The sequence below is a fragment of the Typha angustifolia genome, chromosome 9 (assembly GCF_048772165.1).
Source record: "Typha angustifolia cultivar Huaian chromosome 9, ASM4877216v1, whole genome shotgun sequence".
In the NCBI taxonomy this organism is placed as follows: Eukaryota; Viridiplantae; Streptophyta; class Magnoliopsida; order Poales; family Typhaceae; genus Typha; species Typha angustifolia.
This window is the reverse complement of record NC_133247.1, coordinates 520493-541771: the sequence shown is the minus strand read 5'-3', so window position 1 is coordinate 541771 and position 21279 is coordinate 520493. Positions and strand designations below refer to the sequence as shown.

General features: G+C 38.9%; 4 protein-coding genes across 8 annotated transcripts; 3 read left to right on the top strand and 1 right to left on the bottom strand.

Moving 5' to 3' along the window:
- The first annotated feature begins 107 nt into the window (after positions 1 to 107).
- Positions 108 to 10299, top strand: LOC140766964 (protein SAMBA). 2 transcript variants are annotated; one of them, XR_012105516.1, is made up of 5 exons: positions 108 to 282; positions 416 to 526; positions 1452 to 1543; positions 4265 to 4632; positions 9946 to 10299. XR_012105516.1 is itself a non-coding variant. In XM_073106688.1 (4 exons), the coding sequence occupies exons 1-3, from the start codon at positions 135 to 137 to the stop codon at positions 1523 to 1525; spliced, it is 333 nt and encodes a 110-aa protein (XP_072962789.1). In that variant the 5' UTR covers positions 108 to 134; the 3' UTR covers positions 1526 to 1543; positions 9946 to 10299. The 2 variants fall into 2 exon arrangements, 1 of the variants encoding a protein (XP_072962789.1); XM_073106688.1 differs by lacking the exon at positions 4265 to 4632.
- LOC140766963 (binding partner of ACD11 1-like) lies at positions 1515 to 13617 on the top strand. Of its 2 annotated transcripts, XM_073106686.1 has the most exons (6): positions 1515 to 1543; positions 10564 to 10662; positions 11877 to 11983; positions 12064 to 12136; positions 12310 to 12393; positions 12487 to 13617. In XM_073106686.1, exons 2-6 carry the CDS (start codon positions 10648 to 10650, stop codon positions 13252 to 13254), a joined length of 1047 nt encoding a protein of 348 aa, XP_072962787.1. In that variant the 5' UTR covers positions 1515 to 1543; positions 10564 to 10647; the 3' UTR covers positions 13255 to 13617. The 2 variants fall into 2 exon arrangements, with proteins under 2 accessions (XP_072962787.1, XP_072962788.1); XM_073106687.1 differs by lacking the exons at positions 1515 to 1543; positions 10564 to 10662 and adding an exon at positions 10848 to 11617.
- A 226-nt stretch (positions 13618 to 13843) lies between these two features.
- On the bottom strand, positions 13844 to 15308 carry LOC140767683 (uncharacterized). Its single transcript, XM_073107677.1, has 3 exons — positions 14937 to 15308; positions 14809 to 14853; positions 13844 to 14722 (listed from the first exon to the last, which is right to left on the bottom strand). Exons 1-3 carry the CDS (start codon positions 15163 to 15165, stop codon positions 14592 to 14594), a joined length of 405 nt encoding a protein of 134 aa, XP_072963778.1. The 5' UTR covers positions 15166 to 15308; the 3' UTR covers positions 13844 to 14591.
- On the top strand, positions 15194 to 20860 carry LOC140767682 (myb-related protein Zm1-like). Of its 3 annotated transcripts, none has more exons than XM_073107676.1 (4): positions 15194 to 15278; positions 18956 to 19604; positions 19733 to 19862; positions 19935 to 20860. In XM_073107676.1, the coding sequence occupies exons 2-4, from the start codon at positions 19466 to 19468 to the stop codon at positions 20644 to 20646; spliced, it is 981 nt and encodes a 326-aa protein (XP_072963777.1). In that variant the 5' UTR covers positions 15194 to 15278; positions 18956 to 19465; the 3' UTR covers positions 20647 to 20860. The 3 variants fall into 3 exon arrangements, with proteins under 3 accessions (XP_072963777.1, XP_072963775.1, XP_072963776.1); XM_073107674.1 differs by having other exon boundaries at positions 15225 to 15278; positions 18889 to 19604; XM_073107675.1 differs by lacking the exon at positions 15194 to 15278 and having other exon boundaries at positions 15444 to 19077; positions 19183 to 19604.
- Positions 20861 to 21279: the final 419 nt, after the last annotated feature.

Below are 21279 nucleotides of genomic sequence, written 5' to 3'. Positions count from 1 at the left end.
TGACCGGTATTTTTAATTAATTTTAACCGTTCCATTCAGAGAGAAAAATTAATTATTGAATCATACGGCTATTTCCCGTGGGGTTTAGGGTAACATTACTTATTACATCATACGCTGTCCTCCGTGAAAGGCTAATGAGCTCACCAGCGAGGTCATCGGTGTCGGCGACGAGTGCGGGCCCAGGCGGCGGCAGCAATGCCGGACTCGGCGACGACGCCTCCGCCTACCACTTCCCCACCGATCTCATCTCCGCACTCGACCGCAAGGACGAAGCCCTAGCCGGTAATAGAAATTCCCCAATCTTTTTTTGTAATAACATTTTACTCTTTTCGTTGTTTGTTTCTCATTTATCTTCTTGGCCCGTCACGGATCGGAGGATTCCTTACAAATTTTCTTGCATTTTCCTCCCTGTCAGCGTTGAAATTGGAAGTAATGGCGGCTCTCCAGAAGGAGGTGAAGTCCTTGGATGAAGACAGTTGGAAATTCGCAGGTCCTCGATCGAGAATTAACCTGATTTCCAGACCCGGTATACTTTCTGTCTCTTCTGATATCTAATTATACATCAATGCTTAGTTCTTGGTTTGCTTTGTTTGTCTTCGTTTTTCTATATATTATTTGTCTCGTAGGTGTTACAAATTCTTGTTCTCGTCGTTCCATATTGGATCATCTGGAGAAGAAAAGGTGTTTATCTTTGTATTGTTGCTGTGCTCATGTTATTTGTTATCTTTGTTTGATTCTTTTGGATCGTAATGTATCTTGCTCATGCTTGCTGTGCTGAACTCAGATTTTGTTCTGTTTGGTGTGCAGATCCATATTCTTGATTATGTGTTCTTCTCTGAGAATGGTTAGATGTAGGGTTGTGTTTCCAAGTATAAAGACAGAAATAGCATTTACATGCTACATATCTCAGTCTGCACATCTACCCAAATAGTCACATTATAGATTAAGGAGTAAATGTACAGTTTGGGAGATGCTCTTTTTTATCCTACTACAAGACAGTTTTATTTATAATCCATGATTAATTCAAATTTTGATTGACTTTATGTTGTCTTTGGCTGTTGCAGAAGCTAAATCTTTTGAATGCTTGCCAGTTTTCCTGTTTTCAGGTTGAAATTCCTTGATATGTTGTGCACTAGAATGCTTGGGCCACGAGAGGAAACTGTTATTTCATCATCAGCACATGCTTTCTTTTGTCAATTCCAGATTTTTAGTGTCTAACATAAGATGAGGCAATGATTATTCAAATTTTCAAATGACTATAAATGAACCTTTATAGGCTATCATTAACTAGTTTACCTCATTTAGATGTACTTGCATATGCACTAGTATGATGTGGTACGTTCTCATTGACTTTCTAAGGAATCTTGTAACCTTATTGGAGAGATCTGAATAGATATTTCCGTCATATCAATGGCTAGCTGATTTGTGTGCCTCTTTGAATTATCTCTCAGGTGGGTATCAACTCAAACGAGCAGGACAGAATGAACATGTCAACCATCCACTCAAGCAGACGAGAAATTTTTAGAGGTTAAAATGTTAAGAGGTTGGTCATTACATGAACTCTGCTAATCTTTTAGCATTAGAGGAATGTTCCTGCGTTGCTTATGCTGGGCTTTAGATAATCTTGGCATTAGCTCCTCTAATGGCTACAATCGGAGTTAGGCATTCTCTTAAAGTTAGTGTTTATCCGTTTTTGAGATTATTCAAATTGTTAGCTTTTCTTCTTTTCATCTTTTCTTTAAAGTTTGATTGGTTGATGCATCCGTATAGTATCTCTAGACTAGGACTATTACAGCTAATTATGTTGCTCCTATCTTTGCTACTCTTACCATTCTATTGAGATTTGATATTCACATAGTTGTCAAATATGGTAGTCAGATGCCAAGGACTTTAATCCTTTACGGTGACTGTTGTAATTTTCACTGGAAATGCTAGATCACATATCTTATACTTTTCCTTCAATGTAAGATATATACCCTAAAACGTTGCCTTTTGACTTGTCAAGCTGCTTCCATTCATTACCCTTGCCCTCCATATTTACATTGATTTTAATATGGCACTCAGCTAGAGCAACTTAGTTCCTTGGTGATTATATGGACTCATGTTAAGCTTACAGTTTGGTATACTATCAAGTGTCAACAAGGTTTTAGTAGATGAAATCTTAATAGTTCCTTGGTTTGGCCTTCTAGGCCCTTCCTGCACATGACATAGTGTTTATGAATTTGGAATCTGCTAAACTTAGGAAATGATTCCCAACCTCTTAGTTTCCCTTGGATTAGTTCACCCAAGGGAAGGGATATGACAGGCACCCAACATGTTTGTATGTCACAAATCTGACATGAGACATAAAAAGCTGCTATCTCAGTCTCATTAGAAAGAACCAAAATTTTACATAACTTCTGACACAGGACATGGTGAGACACTATTAGCCCTTTAAAAATCACTCATGTAACAATTAGATCAGACTAGCAACTGGGTGACTCGTCACTCAACCCTAAAAGAAAGGTGATCTAGAGGGCATTTCTTGCTTTCTTCTATGTCTTCTGAATGATATTCTTTGCATTGATTTTGCTTTTGAGGGTTGAACTTGATTGTCATTGTCATCATCAATGGCTGGTCTGTCATTGGCAGTAGTTGAAGGGTCTTCCTTTTGTTTTCTTCTGCCTTCTATTCCATAGATGGCAAAAGCCTGGATTATTATAAACAAAAAAGACAGAATAGACATAATCACATAAACAAACTGTATATATAATCATCTAAGGGTTCAACAAAGTATAAAATTCCAATGCTGAATTAAATAGTTTGAATGATCACAAGTTGCACCTCAAATGAATAGGATCTAGTTAGAGTATTTAGTAGATTAAAGCATTATATGAGCTACCAATCAATTATCTAACCTATAGAAGCGGGGATAAGATTCTGGAATTCTTAAGATGCTTTACATCATCTACAGCTCTTTTATTTTTAAATGTAAATTTATCCTATTGTTGAATCTGTGTAGAAGAGATGTTGTGTTGCTGCTTAAAGATTTTAGAAACCCACAAATTTATGCGCCATGAACTTTATAATTGTCTATAAGTCTAGACATCAAGTAGATTCTATTAAATCCTTAGGAAATTAGATATCTTTGATAGAAAAAGAATTCAGTCATTATGGAAGATAATTTGTTGTTGGAAACTATTGATTCTTGCTTCTAGGTTATAATTGAGATTGACACTAGAACCATCTGTTCTTTAACTTGCTGCGCCAACTACATATATCTTTATGAGATCCTTAGGCCTGAACGAGTATGCAATTTGATATATTTGCTACATGATGTAGTTTCCTGACCACGTTTGAAAATCGAAGATTTATGCTTCGTAGTAGCTTACTACTTTTCCGTTGCTAGTGAATTTAAGAATTGGATCATAAAGGAATGTGTAGCTAGGGAAGAGAGTTTACCTTGCATTCTAGACAGCAATATTGGAAGGACTCTTGCAAGCTTCTTTGACAATGTAAACAAATGCTCTTGGAATTGGTCACTTGATTCTTGCTTGCAGATGGCTTATGCGTCAAAGGTACTACCTTATGACTGTTGATTAAGTACGTCTGTGAAGAGAAAATAGTACCACATATTAGGACAAATTGTACCCTAGATTTGACATATAACTCATTAAGCTTGTTGAAATCATAGTTTATGGTTTAACTGAATGACACCACCATTGAGGAGAGTCGACCTCCCACCCTCAACACCAAGTGCCTCAACTGCTGGATGCCCCTGGATCCATGATGGTTGAAGCTCCACCCGAGGGATAACTTATGTCCTTAGGAGTCCTAATTTAAGTCAAGCTGAGGGTTCATTTCTGAGTATCATGCTGATTCCTGGGTAGCCTTAATTGTAACAGGGATCCTATATTAGGCCAACCACCCTCCAATATTATTATTTGGAGAAGTAACCATTAGTGCGACAATTAGCTTGTAACTGATGGTATATGTACGAGTCCCAGAAACTATATATCTTGTAGTGGTGGTGATGCCACTTACAATTTGCCTCCCTATATCTAGCATAGTATTTCTGTAAAAATAAATAAAACAAGAGGGGAAAAAGCAAGGAAAAAAAGTTAGTGTACTTGCAATTAACAATGATCGCACACCTGTATGCCTGAACAACTGAAGTGCTTCTTCATGTCTTGTACGTTAACAACATTTCGATACACGTACTTTCTTATCTGAAATTTTATCAGAAAATAATCATTTGACTACTAAGCTTAACTAAAACACTTAGGAAATATGCTTGGCTTGGCTTGGCTTGGCTGATATGTTTCCCTGCGCAACATCAACATGCAAGGGAAATCATCATTGGGAGGCTAAATGATATTAAAATATTGATAGCCCTTTAGAAATCAGCATCCTACGAAATAATGAGATATTCCTGAAGCACTGAGATGTTAATGTGATTCACTAGCACAGAACAGTTTACCTCTTATTATACTATGTCAAAATGTAACACTGCTTTTTTCTGAAGGGCAGAGATTGTAATATTTGAAATAATTCAGGGGCAAGCTGTATGCTTTTGTTTTTTTAAAAGTGGTATGTAACTGAATCAAACTTTAAATTTTAAAGAGCACTGTTTAGTATTCTATGCAAGGACAAGTGATGCAAAACGTGGTGGAGAAAAATGAAATAGAGAAATAAGAAGAGAAGGAATGAGGTTTCACACCTCCACCCTAAAAAAAAGGTTTCACACCAAAATCCTCTAGAGAACAAATCACATAAACTTTCATTAAGTTCCAAAGGAAATATAATGGGTCTATATATAGACTTACAATGGAATTAAGCAAAAAACACCCTACATAGGAAATAAACAAAAGACACCCTAAATAAATAAAAATCAGAACTAAATCCCTATAGGAGGGATCATCAACTGTCGATGCCTCCTGCGCTGGTACACACGCCATCGCGTCCTATCAGTGATGTCCGCATCATTCTATGACATTATGGGACAACTAGGTACCTTAGCTCAACAAGTCAGGGATACTCAAGATACTTTACTTGGGTATCAACGGGTGACCGATGAATGACTATATAGGGTAGAAAGACCTCGTGAGCACATCGCTCCTCAAAATAATCACCGCCCTGACCATGAACGTGGTGAATCTCCCACTCTTTTACCTCGTCAACATTTTCAAGGGAATGAACGAGATCCTGATGAATGGTACCTTCGAAGTATTAAAATTGATGCTCCGATGTTTGATGGTCGTCTAGATCCGCAACACTTCTTGGACTGGATCAAAGACATGGACCGTTACTTTAAATGGTATGATATGTCGGAAATCCGTAAAGTCAGGTTTGCTGCCATGAAATTGACTGGGAAAGCAAATCAATACTGGACCAACGTTGAGACTCTTCGTGAGATTAGGGGTGAGCTTCCAATTGAAATTTAGGTTGATATGAAAAATGAACTAAAACGTAAATACCTCCCACCTTCCTATTACCCTAAGCTTCTAGACAGATGGAACCGACTTACCCAAGGGAGTAAGTCCGCTAAGGATTACGTTGCGGCCTTTGATGAATTGCTTGTTCGGTGTAGCGTGATCGAATTAGAAACCCCTATGCAAATCTTGTCCAGATTTAGGGTTGGCCTACGTGAAGAATTGAGAAGTGAACTTTTTGCTCGTAACATTGATACTTTGGAAAGGGCCTACATCTTAGTTCAAGACTTAGAGGAGTCTAGACCTAACCACATCTCCAGAAATTATGAAACAAGACCTCAAATTTATAAATCCGCCACAGGTCCTCATCAAGCCAAATCTACTAGTCAATCTTTTAATCGATCTACCCCTAGCCCTTCACAATCCAAGGTAGAATACAAAGGTAAAAATATTGAGAAAGACTTTTCTAAGATTAATCCTCGGGTCAAATGCTATAAGTGTCAAGGCTATGGACATGTTGCTGCAAATTGTGCGAGCCCGTATAAAATAAGTTTAATTGAGGAACCCTTCGAAGAAGACTCCGAGCAAGACTTTGATGGATATGTTCACCATGTAGACGGTGAAGAAGGAGATTTTGAAGATGAAGACGAAGAAAATACCCTAGGATGCCTGAGGCACATAGACTCCACAAGGTTACATGTTGTTAGATGTGCCCTCTCTCAACCTAAAGTCAATGATGATTGGAGGCGCAACTCCATTTTCCACACATTCACGAAAATTGGAGGTAAAAATTGTAAAGTAATTGTGGATAGTGGCAGCTGTATAAATGCCGTGTCCTCCACCATTATTTCAAAACTAAATTTGAGAGCGGTTTCCCATTCTAATCCTTACAAGGTTTCGTGGATTAATTCAACCACGCTGGAAATAAAAGAGCGCTGTTTGGTTCCAATTGAATTCACGACTTATAAGGATAAAATCTGGTGCGATGTATTGACCATGGATGTGAGTTAAATTATCCTTGGAAGGCCTTGGCTATTTGATAATGATGTGCATATTTATGGCCGTTCAAATATCTGTATGTTTGAACATGAGGGTAAGAAAATCAAGATTCTTCCATCGCTTAGAGGTGGTAAGATGGAAAAGAAGTCTGATCCCATCCACTCCGACAATAAAGTCAGCTTGATTAGTGCGAGAGGCATTGAACGTGAGATGAGTAAAGGAACTCCTATTCTGATTTTTGCGGCTCGAGAAATTCTGAATGAGCCTAGTGAATCGATTCCTTTTGAAGCCACTACTGTGATTGAGGAATTCTCGGATGTCTTTCCAGAGGATCTCCTGGATGAATTGGCACCAATGAGAGATATTCAACATGCTATCGATTTCGTCCCGGGTGCATCTCTTCCTAACTTGCCTCATTATAGACATAACCCAACTGAACACGCTGAACTAAAACGACAAGTTGACGAGTTATTGAGAAAAGGCTTTCTGAAGGAAAGCCTAAGCCCTTGCGCAGTTCCCGCATTGTTAACGCTAAAGAAAGATGGAACATGGCGTATGTGCATCGACAGCCACGCTATTAATCGAATAACGGTAAAATATCGTTTCCCCATTCCTCGTTTGGATGACATGCTGGACATGATGGCAGGGGCCACGATCTTTTCAAAGATAGATTTAAAAAGTGGCTATCACCAAATTCGTATACGCCCTGGCGATGAATGGAAGACTGCGTTTAAAACAAAAGATGGATTATATGAATGGACAGTTATGCCTTTTGGCTTGACTAATGCTCCGAGTACTTTCATGAGAGTGATGACTCAAATATTACGACCTTTTATGGGACAATTTTTAGTCGTATACTTTAATGACATCCTTATCTATAGTCGATCTCGAGAGCAACATATAGATCATCTTCGTCAAGTCTGCGCTGTCTTGAGGAGAGAGCAACTGTATGCAAACCCTAAGAAATGTACGTTTCTGACAAACAAAGTTGTTTTCTTAGGTTTCATTGTCTCATCTGAAGGAGTGTCTGCTGACCCTGATAAGGTCAAAGCTATTAAAGAGTGGCCTGAACCCCGTACCATAAGAGACGTGAGAAGTTTTCATGGACTCGCTACCTTCTATCGTCGGTTCATCAAAGGGTTTAGTACCATTATGGCTCCAATAACAGAATGCCTCAAGAAAGGTGAATTTAAGTGGTCAGCAAGTGCTACTAAAGCTTTCACTGAAATCAAAAGGAAAATGGTGGAAGCCCCTGTCATGCGACTCCCCGATTTTACTAAAGTTTTTGAGGTCACTTGTGACGCTTCTGGAGTTGGTATAGGGGGAATCCTGAGCCAAGAGGGCCATCCGATTGCCTACTTTAGTGAAAAGCTGAATGAAACTAGACAACGATATACCACTTACGATAAGGAATTTTATGCTGTGGTTCAATCTCTTCGCCACTGGAGGCATTATTTGCTTCCTCAAGAATTCGTAATCTTCTCTGACCATGAAGCTCTTCGCTACCTTAATTCCCAGAAGAAGCTTAATGCTAGATACGGTAGGTGGGTCGAATTTCTCCAGAACTATACGTACACCTTGCGACACAAGTCCGGAGCAGACAACAAAGCAGCTGATGCACTGAGTCGTCGCATGATTCTTCTTTCAAGGATGAACGCAGAAGTAATAGGATTTGATAAAATCAAAACTGAATATGAATCATGTCCGGATTTTTATGAAGTTAACAATTTATTAAACAATGGAGAGACTCAGGAAATAGATGGTTTCATCTTGCAGGATGGCTATCTATTTAAGTCCCAAAGGTTATGCATTCCTAGCACCTCGTTAAGGGAATTTTTAATTTGGGAATTGCATGCTGGGGGTTTAGCAGGACATTTTGGGCATGCAAAAACTATCGAAGCTACGGAACATCGATTTTTCTGGCCAAGCTTAAAGAGAGATGTTATGAGACTTGTTAGTCGATGTCATGCATGCCAACTTGCTAAGCAACGAAAGCAAAATATAGGATTGTACACGCCTTTACCGGTTCCTAATTGCCCTTGGCAAGATGTTAGTATGGACTTCGTGCTTGGACTTCCAAAGGCTACTCGAAAGCATGATTCCGTTCTTGTGGTGGTGGATCGATTTTCTAAGATGGCCCACTTTATACCCTGTTCCCAAACTTTTGACGCCTCTCGAGTTGCTAAAATCTATTTTGACGAAATCGTTAAGTTGCACGGGCTACCAAAAACTATTGTATCAGACAGGGATGTAAAATTCACTAGTTATTTTTGGAAAACCCTATGGCATAAGATGGGAACTAAGCTTCAGTATTCAACTGCTTTCCACCCACAAACTGACGGGCAAACTGAAGTAGTCAATAGGAGCTTAGGTAACCTACTGAGAACTCTTGTCGGCGAGAATCTAAGAGACTGGGATAAAAAACTGCCAACTGCTGAATTTGCATACAATAATTCTGTTAATAGATCCATAGGTGTGAGTCCAACTGAGGTAGTATATGGTTATAAACCTAGACAACCTATAGACCTCATTCCTATGTCCCATTATCATAGGTTGTCTGAGTCTGCATCTGCATTTGCATCACATATTCATGACTTGCATAAAGAAATCAATAACAGAATTGCTCAAAATAATACTAATTATAAAATTCGAGCTGATCTAAGAAGGAGATTCAAAGAATTTAATGTTGGAGACTTTGTGATGGTCCGGATACGTCCGGAACGGTTTCCATCCGGAACTGTCAAAAAGTTGCATGCACGCAGTGCCGGACCTTTTAAAATTCTTAAGAAAATTAATGATAATGCTTATGTTCTAGATCTCCCTAGTGATTTTGGCATCAGTTCTACTTTTAATATTGAGGATCTAGTAGCTTATAAAGGTCCAGATTTTACTCCAGATAACCCACTAGATACTGAGCCTACCTATGAGCCTGTTTATGAGAGACCCTCTTTACCTCCACTTCCCAATATTCAGCCTAACACAGCAGACGAAATTGATAAAATTTTAGATGATGAAATTATTTCAACTAGAGAAGGTGGATCCCAACGGTATCTAGTACGTTGGAAAGGACGACCTACATCTGATGACACGTGGCTTGATCGTCACGATTTGGAGGTGCATCACCCTGATACCTTAGAGCAGTATGAGAGCAGTAGAGCAGCACACTCGACGAAGTCGACTTCTCTCCCACCCGGGGAGAATGATGCGGACATCACTGATAGGACGCGATGGCGTGTGTACCAGCGCAGGAGGCATCGACAGTTGATGATCCCTCCTATAGGGATTTGGTTCTGATTTTTATTTATTTAGGGTGTCTTTTGTTTATTTCCTATGTAGGGTGTTTTTTGCTTAATTCCATTGTAGGTCTATATACAGACCCATTATATTTCCTTTGGAACTTAATGAAAGTTTATGTGATTTGTTCTCTAGAGGATTTTGGTGTGAAACCTTTTTTTTAGGGTGGAGGTGTGAAACCCCGTTCCTTCTCTTCTTATTTCTCTATTTCATTTTTCTCCACCACGTTTTGCATCAACAGGATAATGTAACATATTAAAGCATCAGCAAGTGAGAGGGGCCAGACCTGAATATATTCGCCTTCTTGGTGATCTAGAAGGCACAGAATGCACAAGGACGTGAAACAAGAGATGCAGTAGAAATTCTTCTTCTCGTTGTGCCTTGTGCAATCTTCAAAGAAGTCTTCAGCAAACATCGTAGTGAGCCATAGAGGCATCGGATTGTTCTTTGCCATCGTCTTAAGGCAAGTTAAAGATGAGTGAAATAAAATCAGTGATACGATTTGTTTGCAATTGTATAGTTGCAGTGCCAAAGTTACGCAGGTCTTAATATTTGTATTACTACTTTACATGACTAAAGCTCCTGGTTACATTTAGTGCATTGTAAAGCTAATCTTATATTATTATTATTATTATTGCTTACTTTAATCTTCTTTTTTGATGTTTCTTTTAAGTTTTTAACACAGAAATCTTATGTCTTGAATAGGTGTTCTAATTTAACATTTAATTTAATCATCTCAATAATTAACCTCCTAAACTAAAATTCTGGCTCCGCCTATAATATGTCGATTTTTCTCTCTTTGTTTCTATGAATTAGGCGATAAAAATATTTCGATCAGCGAATAATGGCTGTGGCGTAGGTACCTTTTTATCGCAGGCGTCATTCGAAGTTGACCTCGTCTTGTTCCCTTCTACCGCCGTCATGCGAGTCCTTCCCATGCTTAATGCTTTCCGAAGAGGTTCTTTAATTATATCTTATGTTATATGTAGTTACGCTTTGATGTATCAGTTTAATAGATTGATAAATAATTTGCTCTTATCTATAAATAAATATAATTTGTTATAATTTGTGTGCATCAGTCAACTTGACTCTAGAAGGCATAATTATTCGAATGCAATTGCATTGAACCGGATGGTCATCCAGTGAATCATCACCAAGCTATTCTGATTTTATTATCAGACCAGAAATATAATCGACTCGTTATTTTATTTTATTGTTTTTAGAGATACATTTTTAGTTTTTAGAATTATCTAGAACTAAAAATATATTATTCATAGTAATCATAAATAAACCAGCAATCTCGGTGATCCACTGGTTGAACTGATGACAGGACTTGTAAGCGCGCCAATTGATCAAGAGAAGTGCCATCTGGTGAAACATAATCTATTACTTAACCTTTCTACTCTAAATTTTCTTGCTCCTCTGCTTTATTAAAACTTTAATCGGGTTTTAATTCTCAATCCTTTCTCCAAAAAAATAAAGAGTCTACACTAACCTCTCTCTCTCTTTTTTCTTTTTGGCTTGCTGAGATGGTCTTTCGAGCCACGTCGTATACGTGAGGCGAGGTCACAGAAACCCATGGGAATAAACATTTTGACGATCGTGCCCTCACGCACCTGTTACTCTCGACACGTTCTTCTACGCCCTCGAGCTGGCCAAACTTGTACAAGACCGGCCATTGCTGAAACGCTTGAGGTGCAAAATTGTAATTTTCGATCGGAAAACTTCGAGGTTGTACGACAAATCTCCCATAAACCCGGTTTATTTTTGGACCCTTGTGGCCGCCTATAAAACGTACACCCCGAACCTTCGAGCTAGCCAGTAACCACGAAACTTCTCATCCTTTAATCGCCTCTCTCTCTCTCTCTCTACTGCTTCGAGGTTTCGAATTCAACGGGTCGACAGCTATGTCGGTGAGCATTTCTTGATGGCGGGTTACTCTAATTATTTATCGTGAGATTTCCGAGGGAAAAAATAATCTTGAAATTTTCAGTTCTCTAAGCATTCGTGAACTATAAACCACTTACAAATATGATTGATTCTAACTTTTGTCTCTTGGTTTCATTTTTCAGACATTTCCTCTGTCTCGTTGATTGATTAGTAATTTATGTATTCAATTCAGAGTTGTCAAGAAATAGCTAATATTTCAGTTGATTCTTTGGATGCCTGCAGGTAAGGACAGTGAAAGTAAGCAATGTATCGCTCCGAGCATCTCCGCAAGAGATCGAAGAATTCTTTTCCTTTTCTGGTGACATTCTCTACGTTGAGATGCAGCCGCTGTTTGTATTCAGTTATCGGACGTTAATTTTCTTCGGCTTAATTTCCTAGGTTTTGCTTCTAGACTTCTTTAATTTTACAGCGAAGAATCGTCTCAAGTTGCATATATCACCTTCCGGGATTCAGAGGGAGTCGAAACCGCTTTGCTTCTTTCGGTATAAATTCCCTTCTATTCTTTGCTCTATCTCATCCTTGTTCTGGTAGGAGATGAACTCTCTTGACTAGCGATTTAATTAACAGTTAATGCTTGCTAGGGTTAATTCCTGTTCATATAATTTTATAGTCCCTTATATATATTTTTTTAATCTCTTCTTCGTAATTGATGAAGGGTGCAACAATAATTGATATGTCTGTCATCATTACTCCGGCCATGGATTACGAACTACCTGCAGCTGCTTTAGCTGCTCCAACAGTAAACTGCGTGCCATATGCTTTCGATATTAATTTCTTCACCAAACCTTAGCCTGCTATAGTAATCTGATCAACAATCTCCAATTGACTGCAGTCTGAAGAAAGAAAGCCTGTTGGTGGCGCGCAATCTGCATTTCAAAAGGCTGAGGACATTGTCAATGCCATGCTCGCCAAGGGATTCATCCTAGGCAAAGATGCCCTCAACAAAGCAAAGGTTTTCGACGAGAAGCACCGGTTGACATCCGCTGCCACTGCTCGAGTCTCAACCTTCGACAAAAGGATCGGTCTCAGCGAAAAGATCAGCGCGGGCACTTCTGCTGTCAATGAGAAGGTCAGGGAAATGGATCAGAAGTTTCAAGTCTCTGAGAAGACTAAATCAGCAATTGTTGCAGCTGAACAGAAAGTTACTACTGTCAATGAGAAGGTCAAGGAAATGAATCAGAAATTTCAAGTCTCTGGGAAGACTAAATCAGCAATTGCAGCAGCTGAACAGAAAGTTACTTCTGTCAATGAGAAGGTCAAGGAAATGGATCAGAAATTTCAAGTCTCTGAGAAGACTAAATCAGCAATTGCAGTTGCAGAACAGAAAGTTGGCACTGCTGGTTCTGTCTTCCTCAATAACAGGTATGTGCTTACCGGCACATCCTGGTTCCGCGGTGCCCTCAGTAAGGTTGTCGCAGCTGCGAGTTACGTAGGATCGAAGGGGAAGAAGAATTCTGTTGCTGTCCAGGAAAAGGAGGTGGTGGAGAATGGCTTTGCAGATGGTAGCATATCAGAATCTACTGAAGTCCCTCCTAATGAGCATTCTAATGGAACAGTAGATGAGCAGTCTGAGAAACCTAAGCCTGTACAGGTTGTATGAGTCCTTTGGTTTATGCTTAATTGTATATACATGAAGTTTGTATCGGTGAAATTTGCAACTATTTGCTATTCTTTTGCATCAATGTTTAAGGACACGGCAAGAGTTTTTGATTGCAGTCAGGCCAAATTAAGCTGCTCCCTATTTTGTTTCTTTTGCCTCTTTTTTTATTTGGGTTTTATCCAAACTCTAGTAAATTATTGTTAATGCGATTCACGAAGCATGTAAGTGTGCCAATACATGGAGAATGAACTTTCAGCCAGTGTATTGGTCGTATAGGGCATCAGTTAACCTTTAGCATTGGCATACTATTAATGTATACTAAGGGGACGATGCTTATTATATTGATCTCTATACCATTTTGAAACTTTTTTTTTTGGCGTGTTTATCCTTAAGAGATCTCTTAATTTGGTGTATCCCTATTTAAAGAATCTCTTATTGTATACTCCTACTTACAATTCAAATTAAGTTTGAATGATTAAATTAAAAAGATAAAAAGATATTTCTAACTAAGAAATATGCTTAAAAACTAGAATAAATTTTTTTTGTTATTTTATATTTAAATTGTTCAAATTTTAATTGCCCATTTAACTCTACCGAATATTCATGGTTTTACAAAAATATGCATGTACAATTATTGTGTTTTGAGAGATATAAGTACATATATCAAATATAAAAGAAAAACCCTAACATTTCAAGCATTCATTATCCAACCTAGTCACTCATGCACAGATCACAACATAAAGAATACAACCAAAATGTCCATTCATAAGTGCAACTAAGCAGTTCGGAGGATTCAAAAACTGGGCAATGCCCATTATTTCTCAAAACTAAGCAATTTGGAGGTCCCCTTGATGAGTGCACCAGCAGCAAACCAAACCCAAAAGCACTGAAGCAGTGCTCTCCCAGGGCACAGGGCACAGGGCACAGGGCCAACTATTAATAGTTTATCTCTTCCAGTAAAGCAGCTCCCTGTAGCCCAGTCCCCAGTCCAGTAAGCGCTTAAGTCGCTCCCGCGGCACAGTGGAAGTAAACGTCTATCCCGTTGGGAGGCGGAATTGCCGCGGGCCTTAATTGCTAGCCAGCTGTCATCCAGCTGGAGCCAGTTGTCAGTACGACGGGCTATGATGAGTTGATCGGCCACGGCGCACGTTAGAGTTGAAGGTGACGAACCAAACTTTTTCGAATTTAGACGAACAAAAAAATAATTTATAGGACAACGAATCAATCCAAATCTACAAAAAGCCCACGACACTGAACGGTGCACGTGCCATTCCAACGGCTCCTGCGTCCTGCCCTCATCTCACGTGCGGAGGCACCAGCCGCACGTGCGCCCGACACTAGAGAAGCCCCAGCTTGCGGTGGCGGAGCTTCCCCTTCCCCTCCTCCTCCTCCTTCAAGCCCCGGTTGCTCCGTACTGCCGCTACCACGCTGCTGACGTCGTGCCGCCCGATCTCCGCAACCGACACCGCTACGAAAACCGAAAAATAGATATCGTAAAATCCCAAAATTTTACGAAAACGTCGGATCGGGCCGCTTAACGGAAAGGCATTGTACCTTTGGCATCAAGAAGCCTAGCGCCGATGCCGAAGCTCGCCAAATCTGGAAACAAACCAGAGAAACGGTCAAGTAACGAGGGAGAACAAGGAAAAAAAGATCGAGAGAGGTGAGATCGAGTGGGAGACCGTTGGGAGAAGGGTCGTGAGATAAGAGGTAGAGGACGAGGAAGCAGAGGATGGTAAGGAGAGGGATGAGGTGGATGGATCGGTCCGCCCGCAAGCTCGAGCGGATCGGCTTCTCCGCCTTCACCTCCTCCTCCTCCACCTCCGACACCGCCACCGCTGCTCCTCCCGCGAAGACGCCACCCTTGATCTGGATCTTTGATCCAGGCGAGCCGATCGATTGCCTCTGCATTGCGACTCTCCAAGCGAGCAGAGGGAGAGAAAAAGGGAGAGAGAGAGGGGTGGCTGCGTGCTCTCTGCGACGACTTGGCAGCTCAAGGGTTTCCGAGAGTGACTTTTAGAAAGGTATGTCCATGCAAATATCACATTTTGATGGTTCTAGATGTAAATAATATATTTCATAGGAGTCTATACATAAATATCCAGTTTTGAAGAATATATACATATATTACCAATTTTATAGGGGTATATGTACAAAAGAAGCCCAATAGCACTTATTAGACTTAACCTTTGGGATACGGCCCATCGTATTGGGCCTCACTGTAGCTCAGGCAAAGAAGCCCACATCTAGATATGGGCTTCTAGCCCAACTTGTAACCTGTAAGGATTATTCCAAAGAAGCTAAAGAGTTCGGCCCATTAACACCACTGGGAATCACCAGAGAGGACTATGGTGTCTTCTTACCAAAGGATAGGACATTCAAACAACGAGAAGTTGGAAGATATAATGTCCTTGCTTCAGAGGCAAGCGAGACTTGCCCAGAAAACTAGCTTAGGCATTAGAGGACATCAACTTAGAACTGTGTGAGAACCATCACATGGTTCTCCTGTTCACGTTGTGCTTACACCGCTATTATGTCACAATCACAACCACTCAATAGAGATATAAATCCTACTTAGTACCAAACAATGATAGAAACATTAAATTAAATCAATCCAAACTTACCTACACCCAGTGACAACTGCACCCGAAGAAAAAAGTTACATATTATTAAAACCACTAACAGTTCAAAAGAGGACCTTTTTTTGTTTAAAAAACAGAAGTAAAGAGGACTTTTAGAGGCTTATACAATATACATATAGTTCTTACGAAGTCCCACTTTAGCTTGGGCTAAAAATTATGTCAATTGTAACGACTTTATTGTGGTTGTAGCCTTCTGATGGGGACCAAAGATAATTCCAGAGTTGATTTAATGCTATTAAATTTATGTGCTTCTTTTTTCTGAAAGATTGATGCCTCCATTCACCTACTAAAGCATTTGGGATTCTCTAAAACCTAGGTTGTACTCATCTTTATTACAACCTTAGTTTATGCCATGGTTCAGTAGGCATTTGCACAAAAAATTTCTTAAGTTTTAGTAATAGTAGTATTTGGATTTTTATGCATGCTTTCTATATAAATTGTGTGTACTTCATTATAAAAGGGTATACATCTAGTGTAGAAAATGGACCCACTCGGTTTCCAAGAGCCTAATCTTACTATTATTAAAACTTAGTTTTTTTCTTTTTTGGTTTGCTGCAAATAACCCCATGGTTCAGAGGCATATCTTAATTTAGATAAGTTTACAACCCGGCTGTAGAGTATCCGCTTCTGGACCTTAAACTTCCAACAATTTTATTTAATTAAACTGGTTTGCTTTGTATTGGGTGTTAATGACACTCGATGATCTTCAAAAGCAAACCTTTTTTTTCTTGGTAGTGATTGTATAAAGCAAATTTAACTTTCTGTAAAAGATATTTCATAGTGGCCAAGGCTATCAAGTTAGTGGCAAACATGCACTTATGACCTTACGTACTCTGATAAGATGTACTAGGAAAAGAAATAGGTGATTAAAGTAAAAGGATTGGAATTGGGCTGGAAACCCCCCTTGATTCCAGATTTGGATAAATTTGACTCATCGGGTTGAAATTTTTTAAGAAGATTTGAGGAAAAAAAAAGAGAGAGAATAACCCATGATTTGAGGGAGAAAAAAAAAAGGAGAATAGCCCATTTTGTTTTATCTTCTTATCTTGAAATAGATTATTGCCACACTTATGCAACGGTCACCTAATTTTACTAAATCGTTATGAAGCTATTATTTGGAACAGCTTGCATAAGTTTGCATTAGTGGTTTGGTCTAATAAATTTATATCACCTTTACCCCTGGAGGAGTTGTTTTTTATATCTTAGTTTAAATATACATGCAGAACAATAGTCGTCCTTCAACAATTCTGTTCACTCTAATGCATTTCCGCCTTCTCCTCTGTGTTTCTTTTTCCAACAAAATGGCAAATTGGCATATTGCTTCCTTATCAAACTGCATAAAACAGTGCTTTATGCCAAACTGCTCTTTTATTCTTGTAATGTTTGGTTCATAAATATTTGGTAGATATTGGACCACTTGATTGATGCTATCTTAAGAAAAGGAAGAAAATGAATACTACCTCACATCACGCTCTTAGATATTTTTTTCCCCGCATTTTCTTAACTCTGCAAAGCCTAAATAGTCTTCTCATTAGTATAGCATCAAGAACTCTAAGTTGTTTTGTGGCTAAATTAAATTTCAAACAAGTTACACAATAGATAAACCTTCAAGATCTTGTTATGATCCTCTTAGTTATATACAATGGGGCACTATCTTGGAAATCCTACTTCATCTGTTGTACTTGTACTACCAAATATGGAAGCATGGTGGTGATTAAAGATTGACTTAGGAATATTGACTAATAAATCATGACTCCATGTCATATAGGCAATGATTAAAGATTCCTTAATTCTATCCAAGCTAATTATTTGGTATCTTATTATGCTGAAGGAAGCATGAAGTCATTTAGCTTCATAAGCTTATAAAGAAACATTTCTAGAGTTAGATTTCTCCTTCATAACCAAGGGTTAAATTTCTCCTACATTGTCTTAATGAATTCAAAGAGGTAGTTGAAGTATCAGTAACCTAGAGGTAGAAAAATAAAGAGAGTCAAGATTTTAGATGCATCATAATTCAAAGTTGAGAATTTTAGAGCCCCTCAAAGTCCTCTGTAACAAAGAAAGAGTAAATTGAGAAACATGTCAAAAAGTTAGGTAACATCATAGTAAAGATGCCCCAACATAAAGACAAAGGTTACAAGGACAAGGGTTTGTTGAGGTGTGGAAGGAGATTTGCAACAATAAAAGCTTGAAATTATATTGATCGAAAAAAAGTGTTTAGGCAATAGATTCTTCAAAATCTAAAGCTGAACTAATTTTATCGAATCAGTTAGTTTTCTCCCCCTTTTTTTTTGTTTAACTACTTCACATGATTTATTATACATGAAATGCTGTCTTGATCATATTTGTGAGAAATGTTGTATCCTCAAATGCTTTCTTAATTTTAAAGACTACTGTCTATCATGATGCACATTTTTGGGAAACATTGCAACAGAAAGCAACTGTAATTTGAGAACTGATTGTTGACAGACTGTTTCACAAAGTTGCTGAACTGCATGGAGATTTCGTATCATCACAAAGTGCAGTATCTTCTCTCTATTCAATCACAATTGCCGAATATTTGTAGAGGAGGTTGTAGGGATAGAATTTAATTCATCTGATGTTGGTAGAGCCTGCTAACTTAGGACCTAAGGTGATCACAGAATCTTACCCTGTACAAGTGATAAAAGCACCAAGTCTCATTAGCAGCACTTGAGCAGGCTAGGAATACTTCACCCCGGGGCCAAAGGCATTCAGACTATGAAAAGATCATCTACATGAAAACGAGTTTGGCTTTTTGACAATATAGTTCATCTTAACTTTATCTTTTTACTACTTAAAAGTACAAGGATGCTTCAAAAATAATGTCTAGTCCTTCTATGTAGTTATAGAGGTAACATTCTTTACACGTTGGTGATGAAGCTGAGGTAATGGTGATGAATCTGCTGACAATAAAATGCAGAAGGTTCTGAATTACTGAGAATTTCTTCTTCTTTTCTTTTTTTTGACATAGATCTTATAAGCTGAGGTAATGATGATGCTGGTGATCTACCTAAGGAGTATTAATCTGATGAATACAGGGGGAAAATATAGCGGTGGATTCCTACTCAGCCATATAATAATGATCAAATAACCTTGACAAGTGGGCACACATGTGCCGCCTACGTCCTTGCAACACAACACCATCACCTTGCAGATGTGGGTCTGTGCCTAAATTCAATCAAATCCTACTTTAGGTTTCCTAAGAATTAATCAAACAGGTTTAATGTATATATATCATTTACTCATAATTGCACTTCTATTGTAGGCTCTATTTGAAACCAATCAGTTCTATATTCACACGGTCAAGAGAGCGATGTAGTAACTTTTCGAGTCAAAGAAATAACTAGCCTTATAGATGCCCTTTCATATGTATAACTGTACGATTGAGTTTGGTAAGGATGGAATCCAAGTGTAGGCCCAGATCTTGGTGAAACTGCCCTTTTCAGTAGATCACCTCTTCTTTCATCCTCTGGTATATATATACATGCAGTCACTAACTTTTATCAGCAACTAGAGGAGTTTAGTGTGCATCAACATTGGTTCTATCCATGGGTAGGGGTCGAGCTCCGTGCTGTGAGAAGGTGGGACTGAACAAGGGCTCATGGACACCAGAAGAGGATATAAGACTCATAACCTACATTCGAAAACATGGGCATGGAAATTGGCGTGCCCTTCCAAAGAAAGCTGGTAACTTGTTTGTTCTCTTAAATCAATTTAACAGCCTTTATAAGCTCAAATTTGCTTATTTTTCAATTGTTGGATCAAATTTATTAGCTAATGGAACAGTGATACTAGTTGAATTGCCACTTGAATAGGTCTGCTTCGATGTGGAAAGAGTTGCCGTTTGAGGTGGATTAATTACCTTCGCCCTGACATCAAGCGCGGAAATTTCACCAACGAAGAAGAGGAAACTATAATTAAGCTACATACTTCGCTCGGAAACAAGTAAGATGTCAGCGTTGGCAATCCATCATATTATACTTATTATTGAAGCATTGCTCAATGGTACTTTTGCAGGTGGTCAAAAATTGCTTCTTGCCTACCAGGGAGAACTGATAATGAGATCAAGAATGTCTGGAACACACACTTAAAGAAGAGATTGGTGTCAAAAGAACAAAAGATCAAGCCTGAAGAGGGCCCAAGGTCATCCTCCGCCACCCCTTGCTCTTGCTCGGATCAACTCAAAGCTAAGAGTGATGGCATAGAGGATATGGATCCCTCATTCAATAAGACAGAGATCCCTGAAGAGCCCAACAAGGGCACGTGGAGCAATTGTGAAGTACAATTAGATTCTGTTTCTCTAACTACGTCTTCATGTTCATCTTCGTCGAACTCATTTGTGACAAACAGCAATGTGGGTGAAGATGGACAAGCATTCGATAACAATGATCCAGAAGAGGCTGAGGAGAATCCTTTGGAGATATCTGATATACCTATCGAACCGGAATTCTGGGTCATGATTGATGACAGCGAAGCCAACTTACAGAGTCCAGGGAAGGCTGGTGTTAAGGAGAATCCAACAAATTTAGAGAAGGAATCAAGCACCGGATGTGAGAACATAGGGTGGTTGGAGTACTTAGAGATGGAGCTTGGCTTATTTGGAGCAAGAGAAGACACTCAAGAGGGACTCTGGTGTGAGATGGAAGGAGATCAAATGACAGGTTATTTTCAAAAGGAGACTTCCTCTCCCTCTCTTTTGAATCTATATGATGAGGAGATGGGGTCTTAGTACTTTGTCATGAACTGTAAGTTAGGTAGGTTAGAGTACACCAAAATGGTCTATTTTGGAGGACTGTGGGAAGTCTTAATAGGGTGTGGGACTACATCATTCCTATCAAAGAGTCAACATTTTAGTGCTTTAATTACTATGATATGATATTATATTAACCGATAGCAATGTAACAACCACCCATCTGATGCTGCCTATTTATCATCATGCTCTCGTAAGCATTAGATCATCAACTACATTAACATAGTCTCTCTGTGTGTGTGTGTGTGTGTGTGAAGATTTATTTTCTTACTTTCATCTCAAGTTTTGTTCCAGGCAGTGATCTGATTATTTTGACATGAGTATCCAACTATCAAATGAGAATCTAACCACCATAAGCAACATCATCGTGTCAGTTATTGTCACCTACTCTGACATAAGGGGGTAAATTACAAATTGCCCTGTGTAGTTTAGACTAAAATTATACTACCCCATAAACATCCACTTGTTGCCTCATTATGGTTTAGACTAATGTGAAATTATTCTATCCAGACTTAATTGAGAAAGTACAAAAGGAAAACTAAAATTTATTAGAGAGAATCTTTCCACAGTCCCGAATAAAATGTCACAAATCCATCTTCCAATAAATTTACT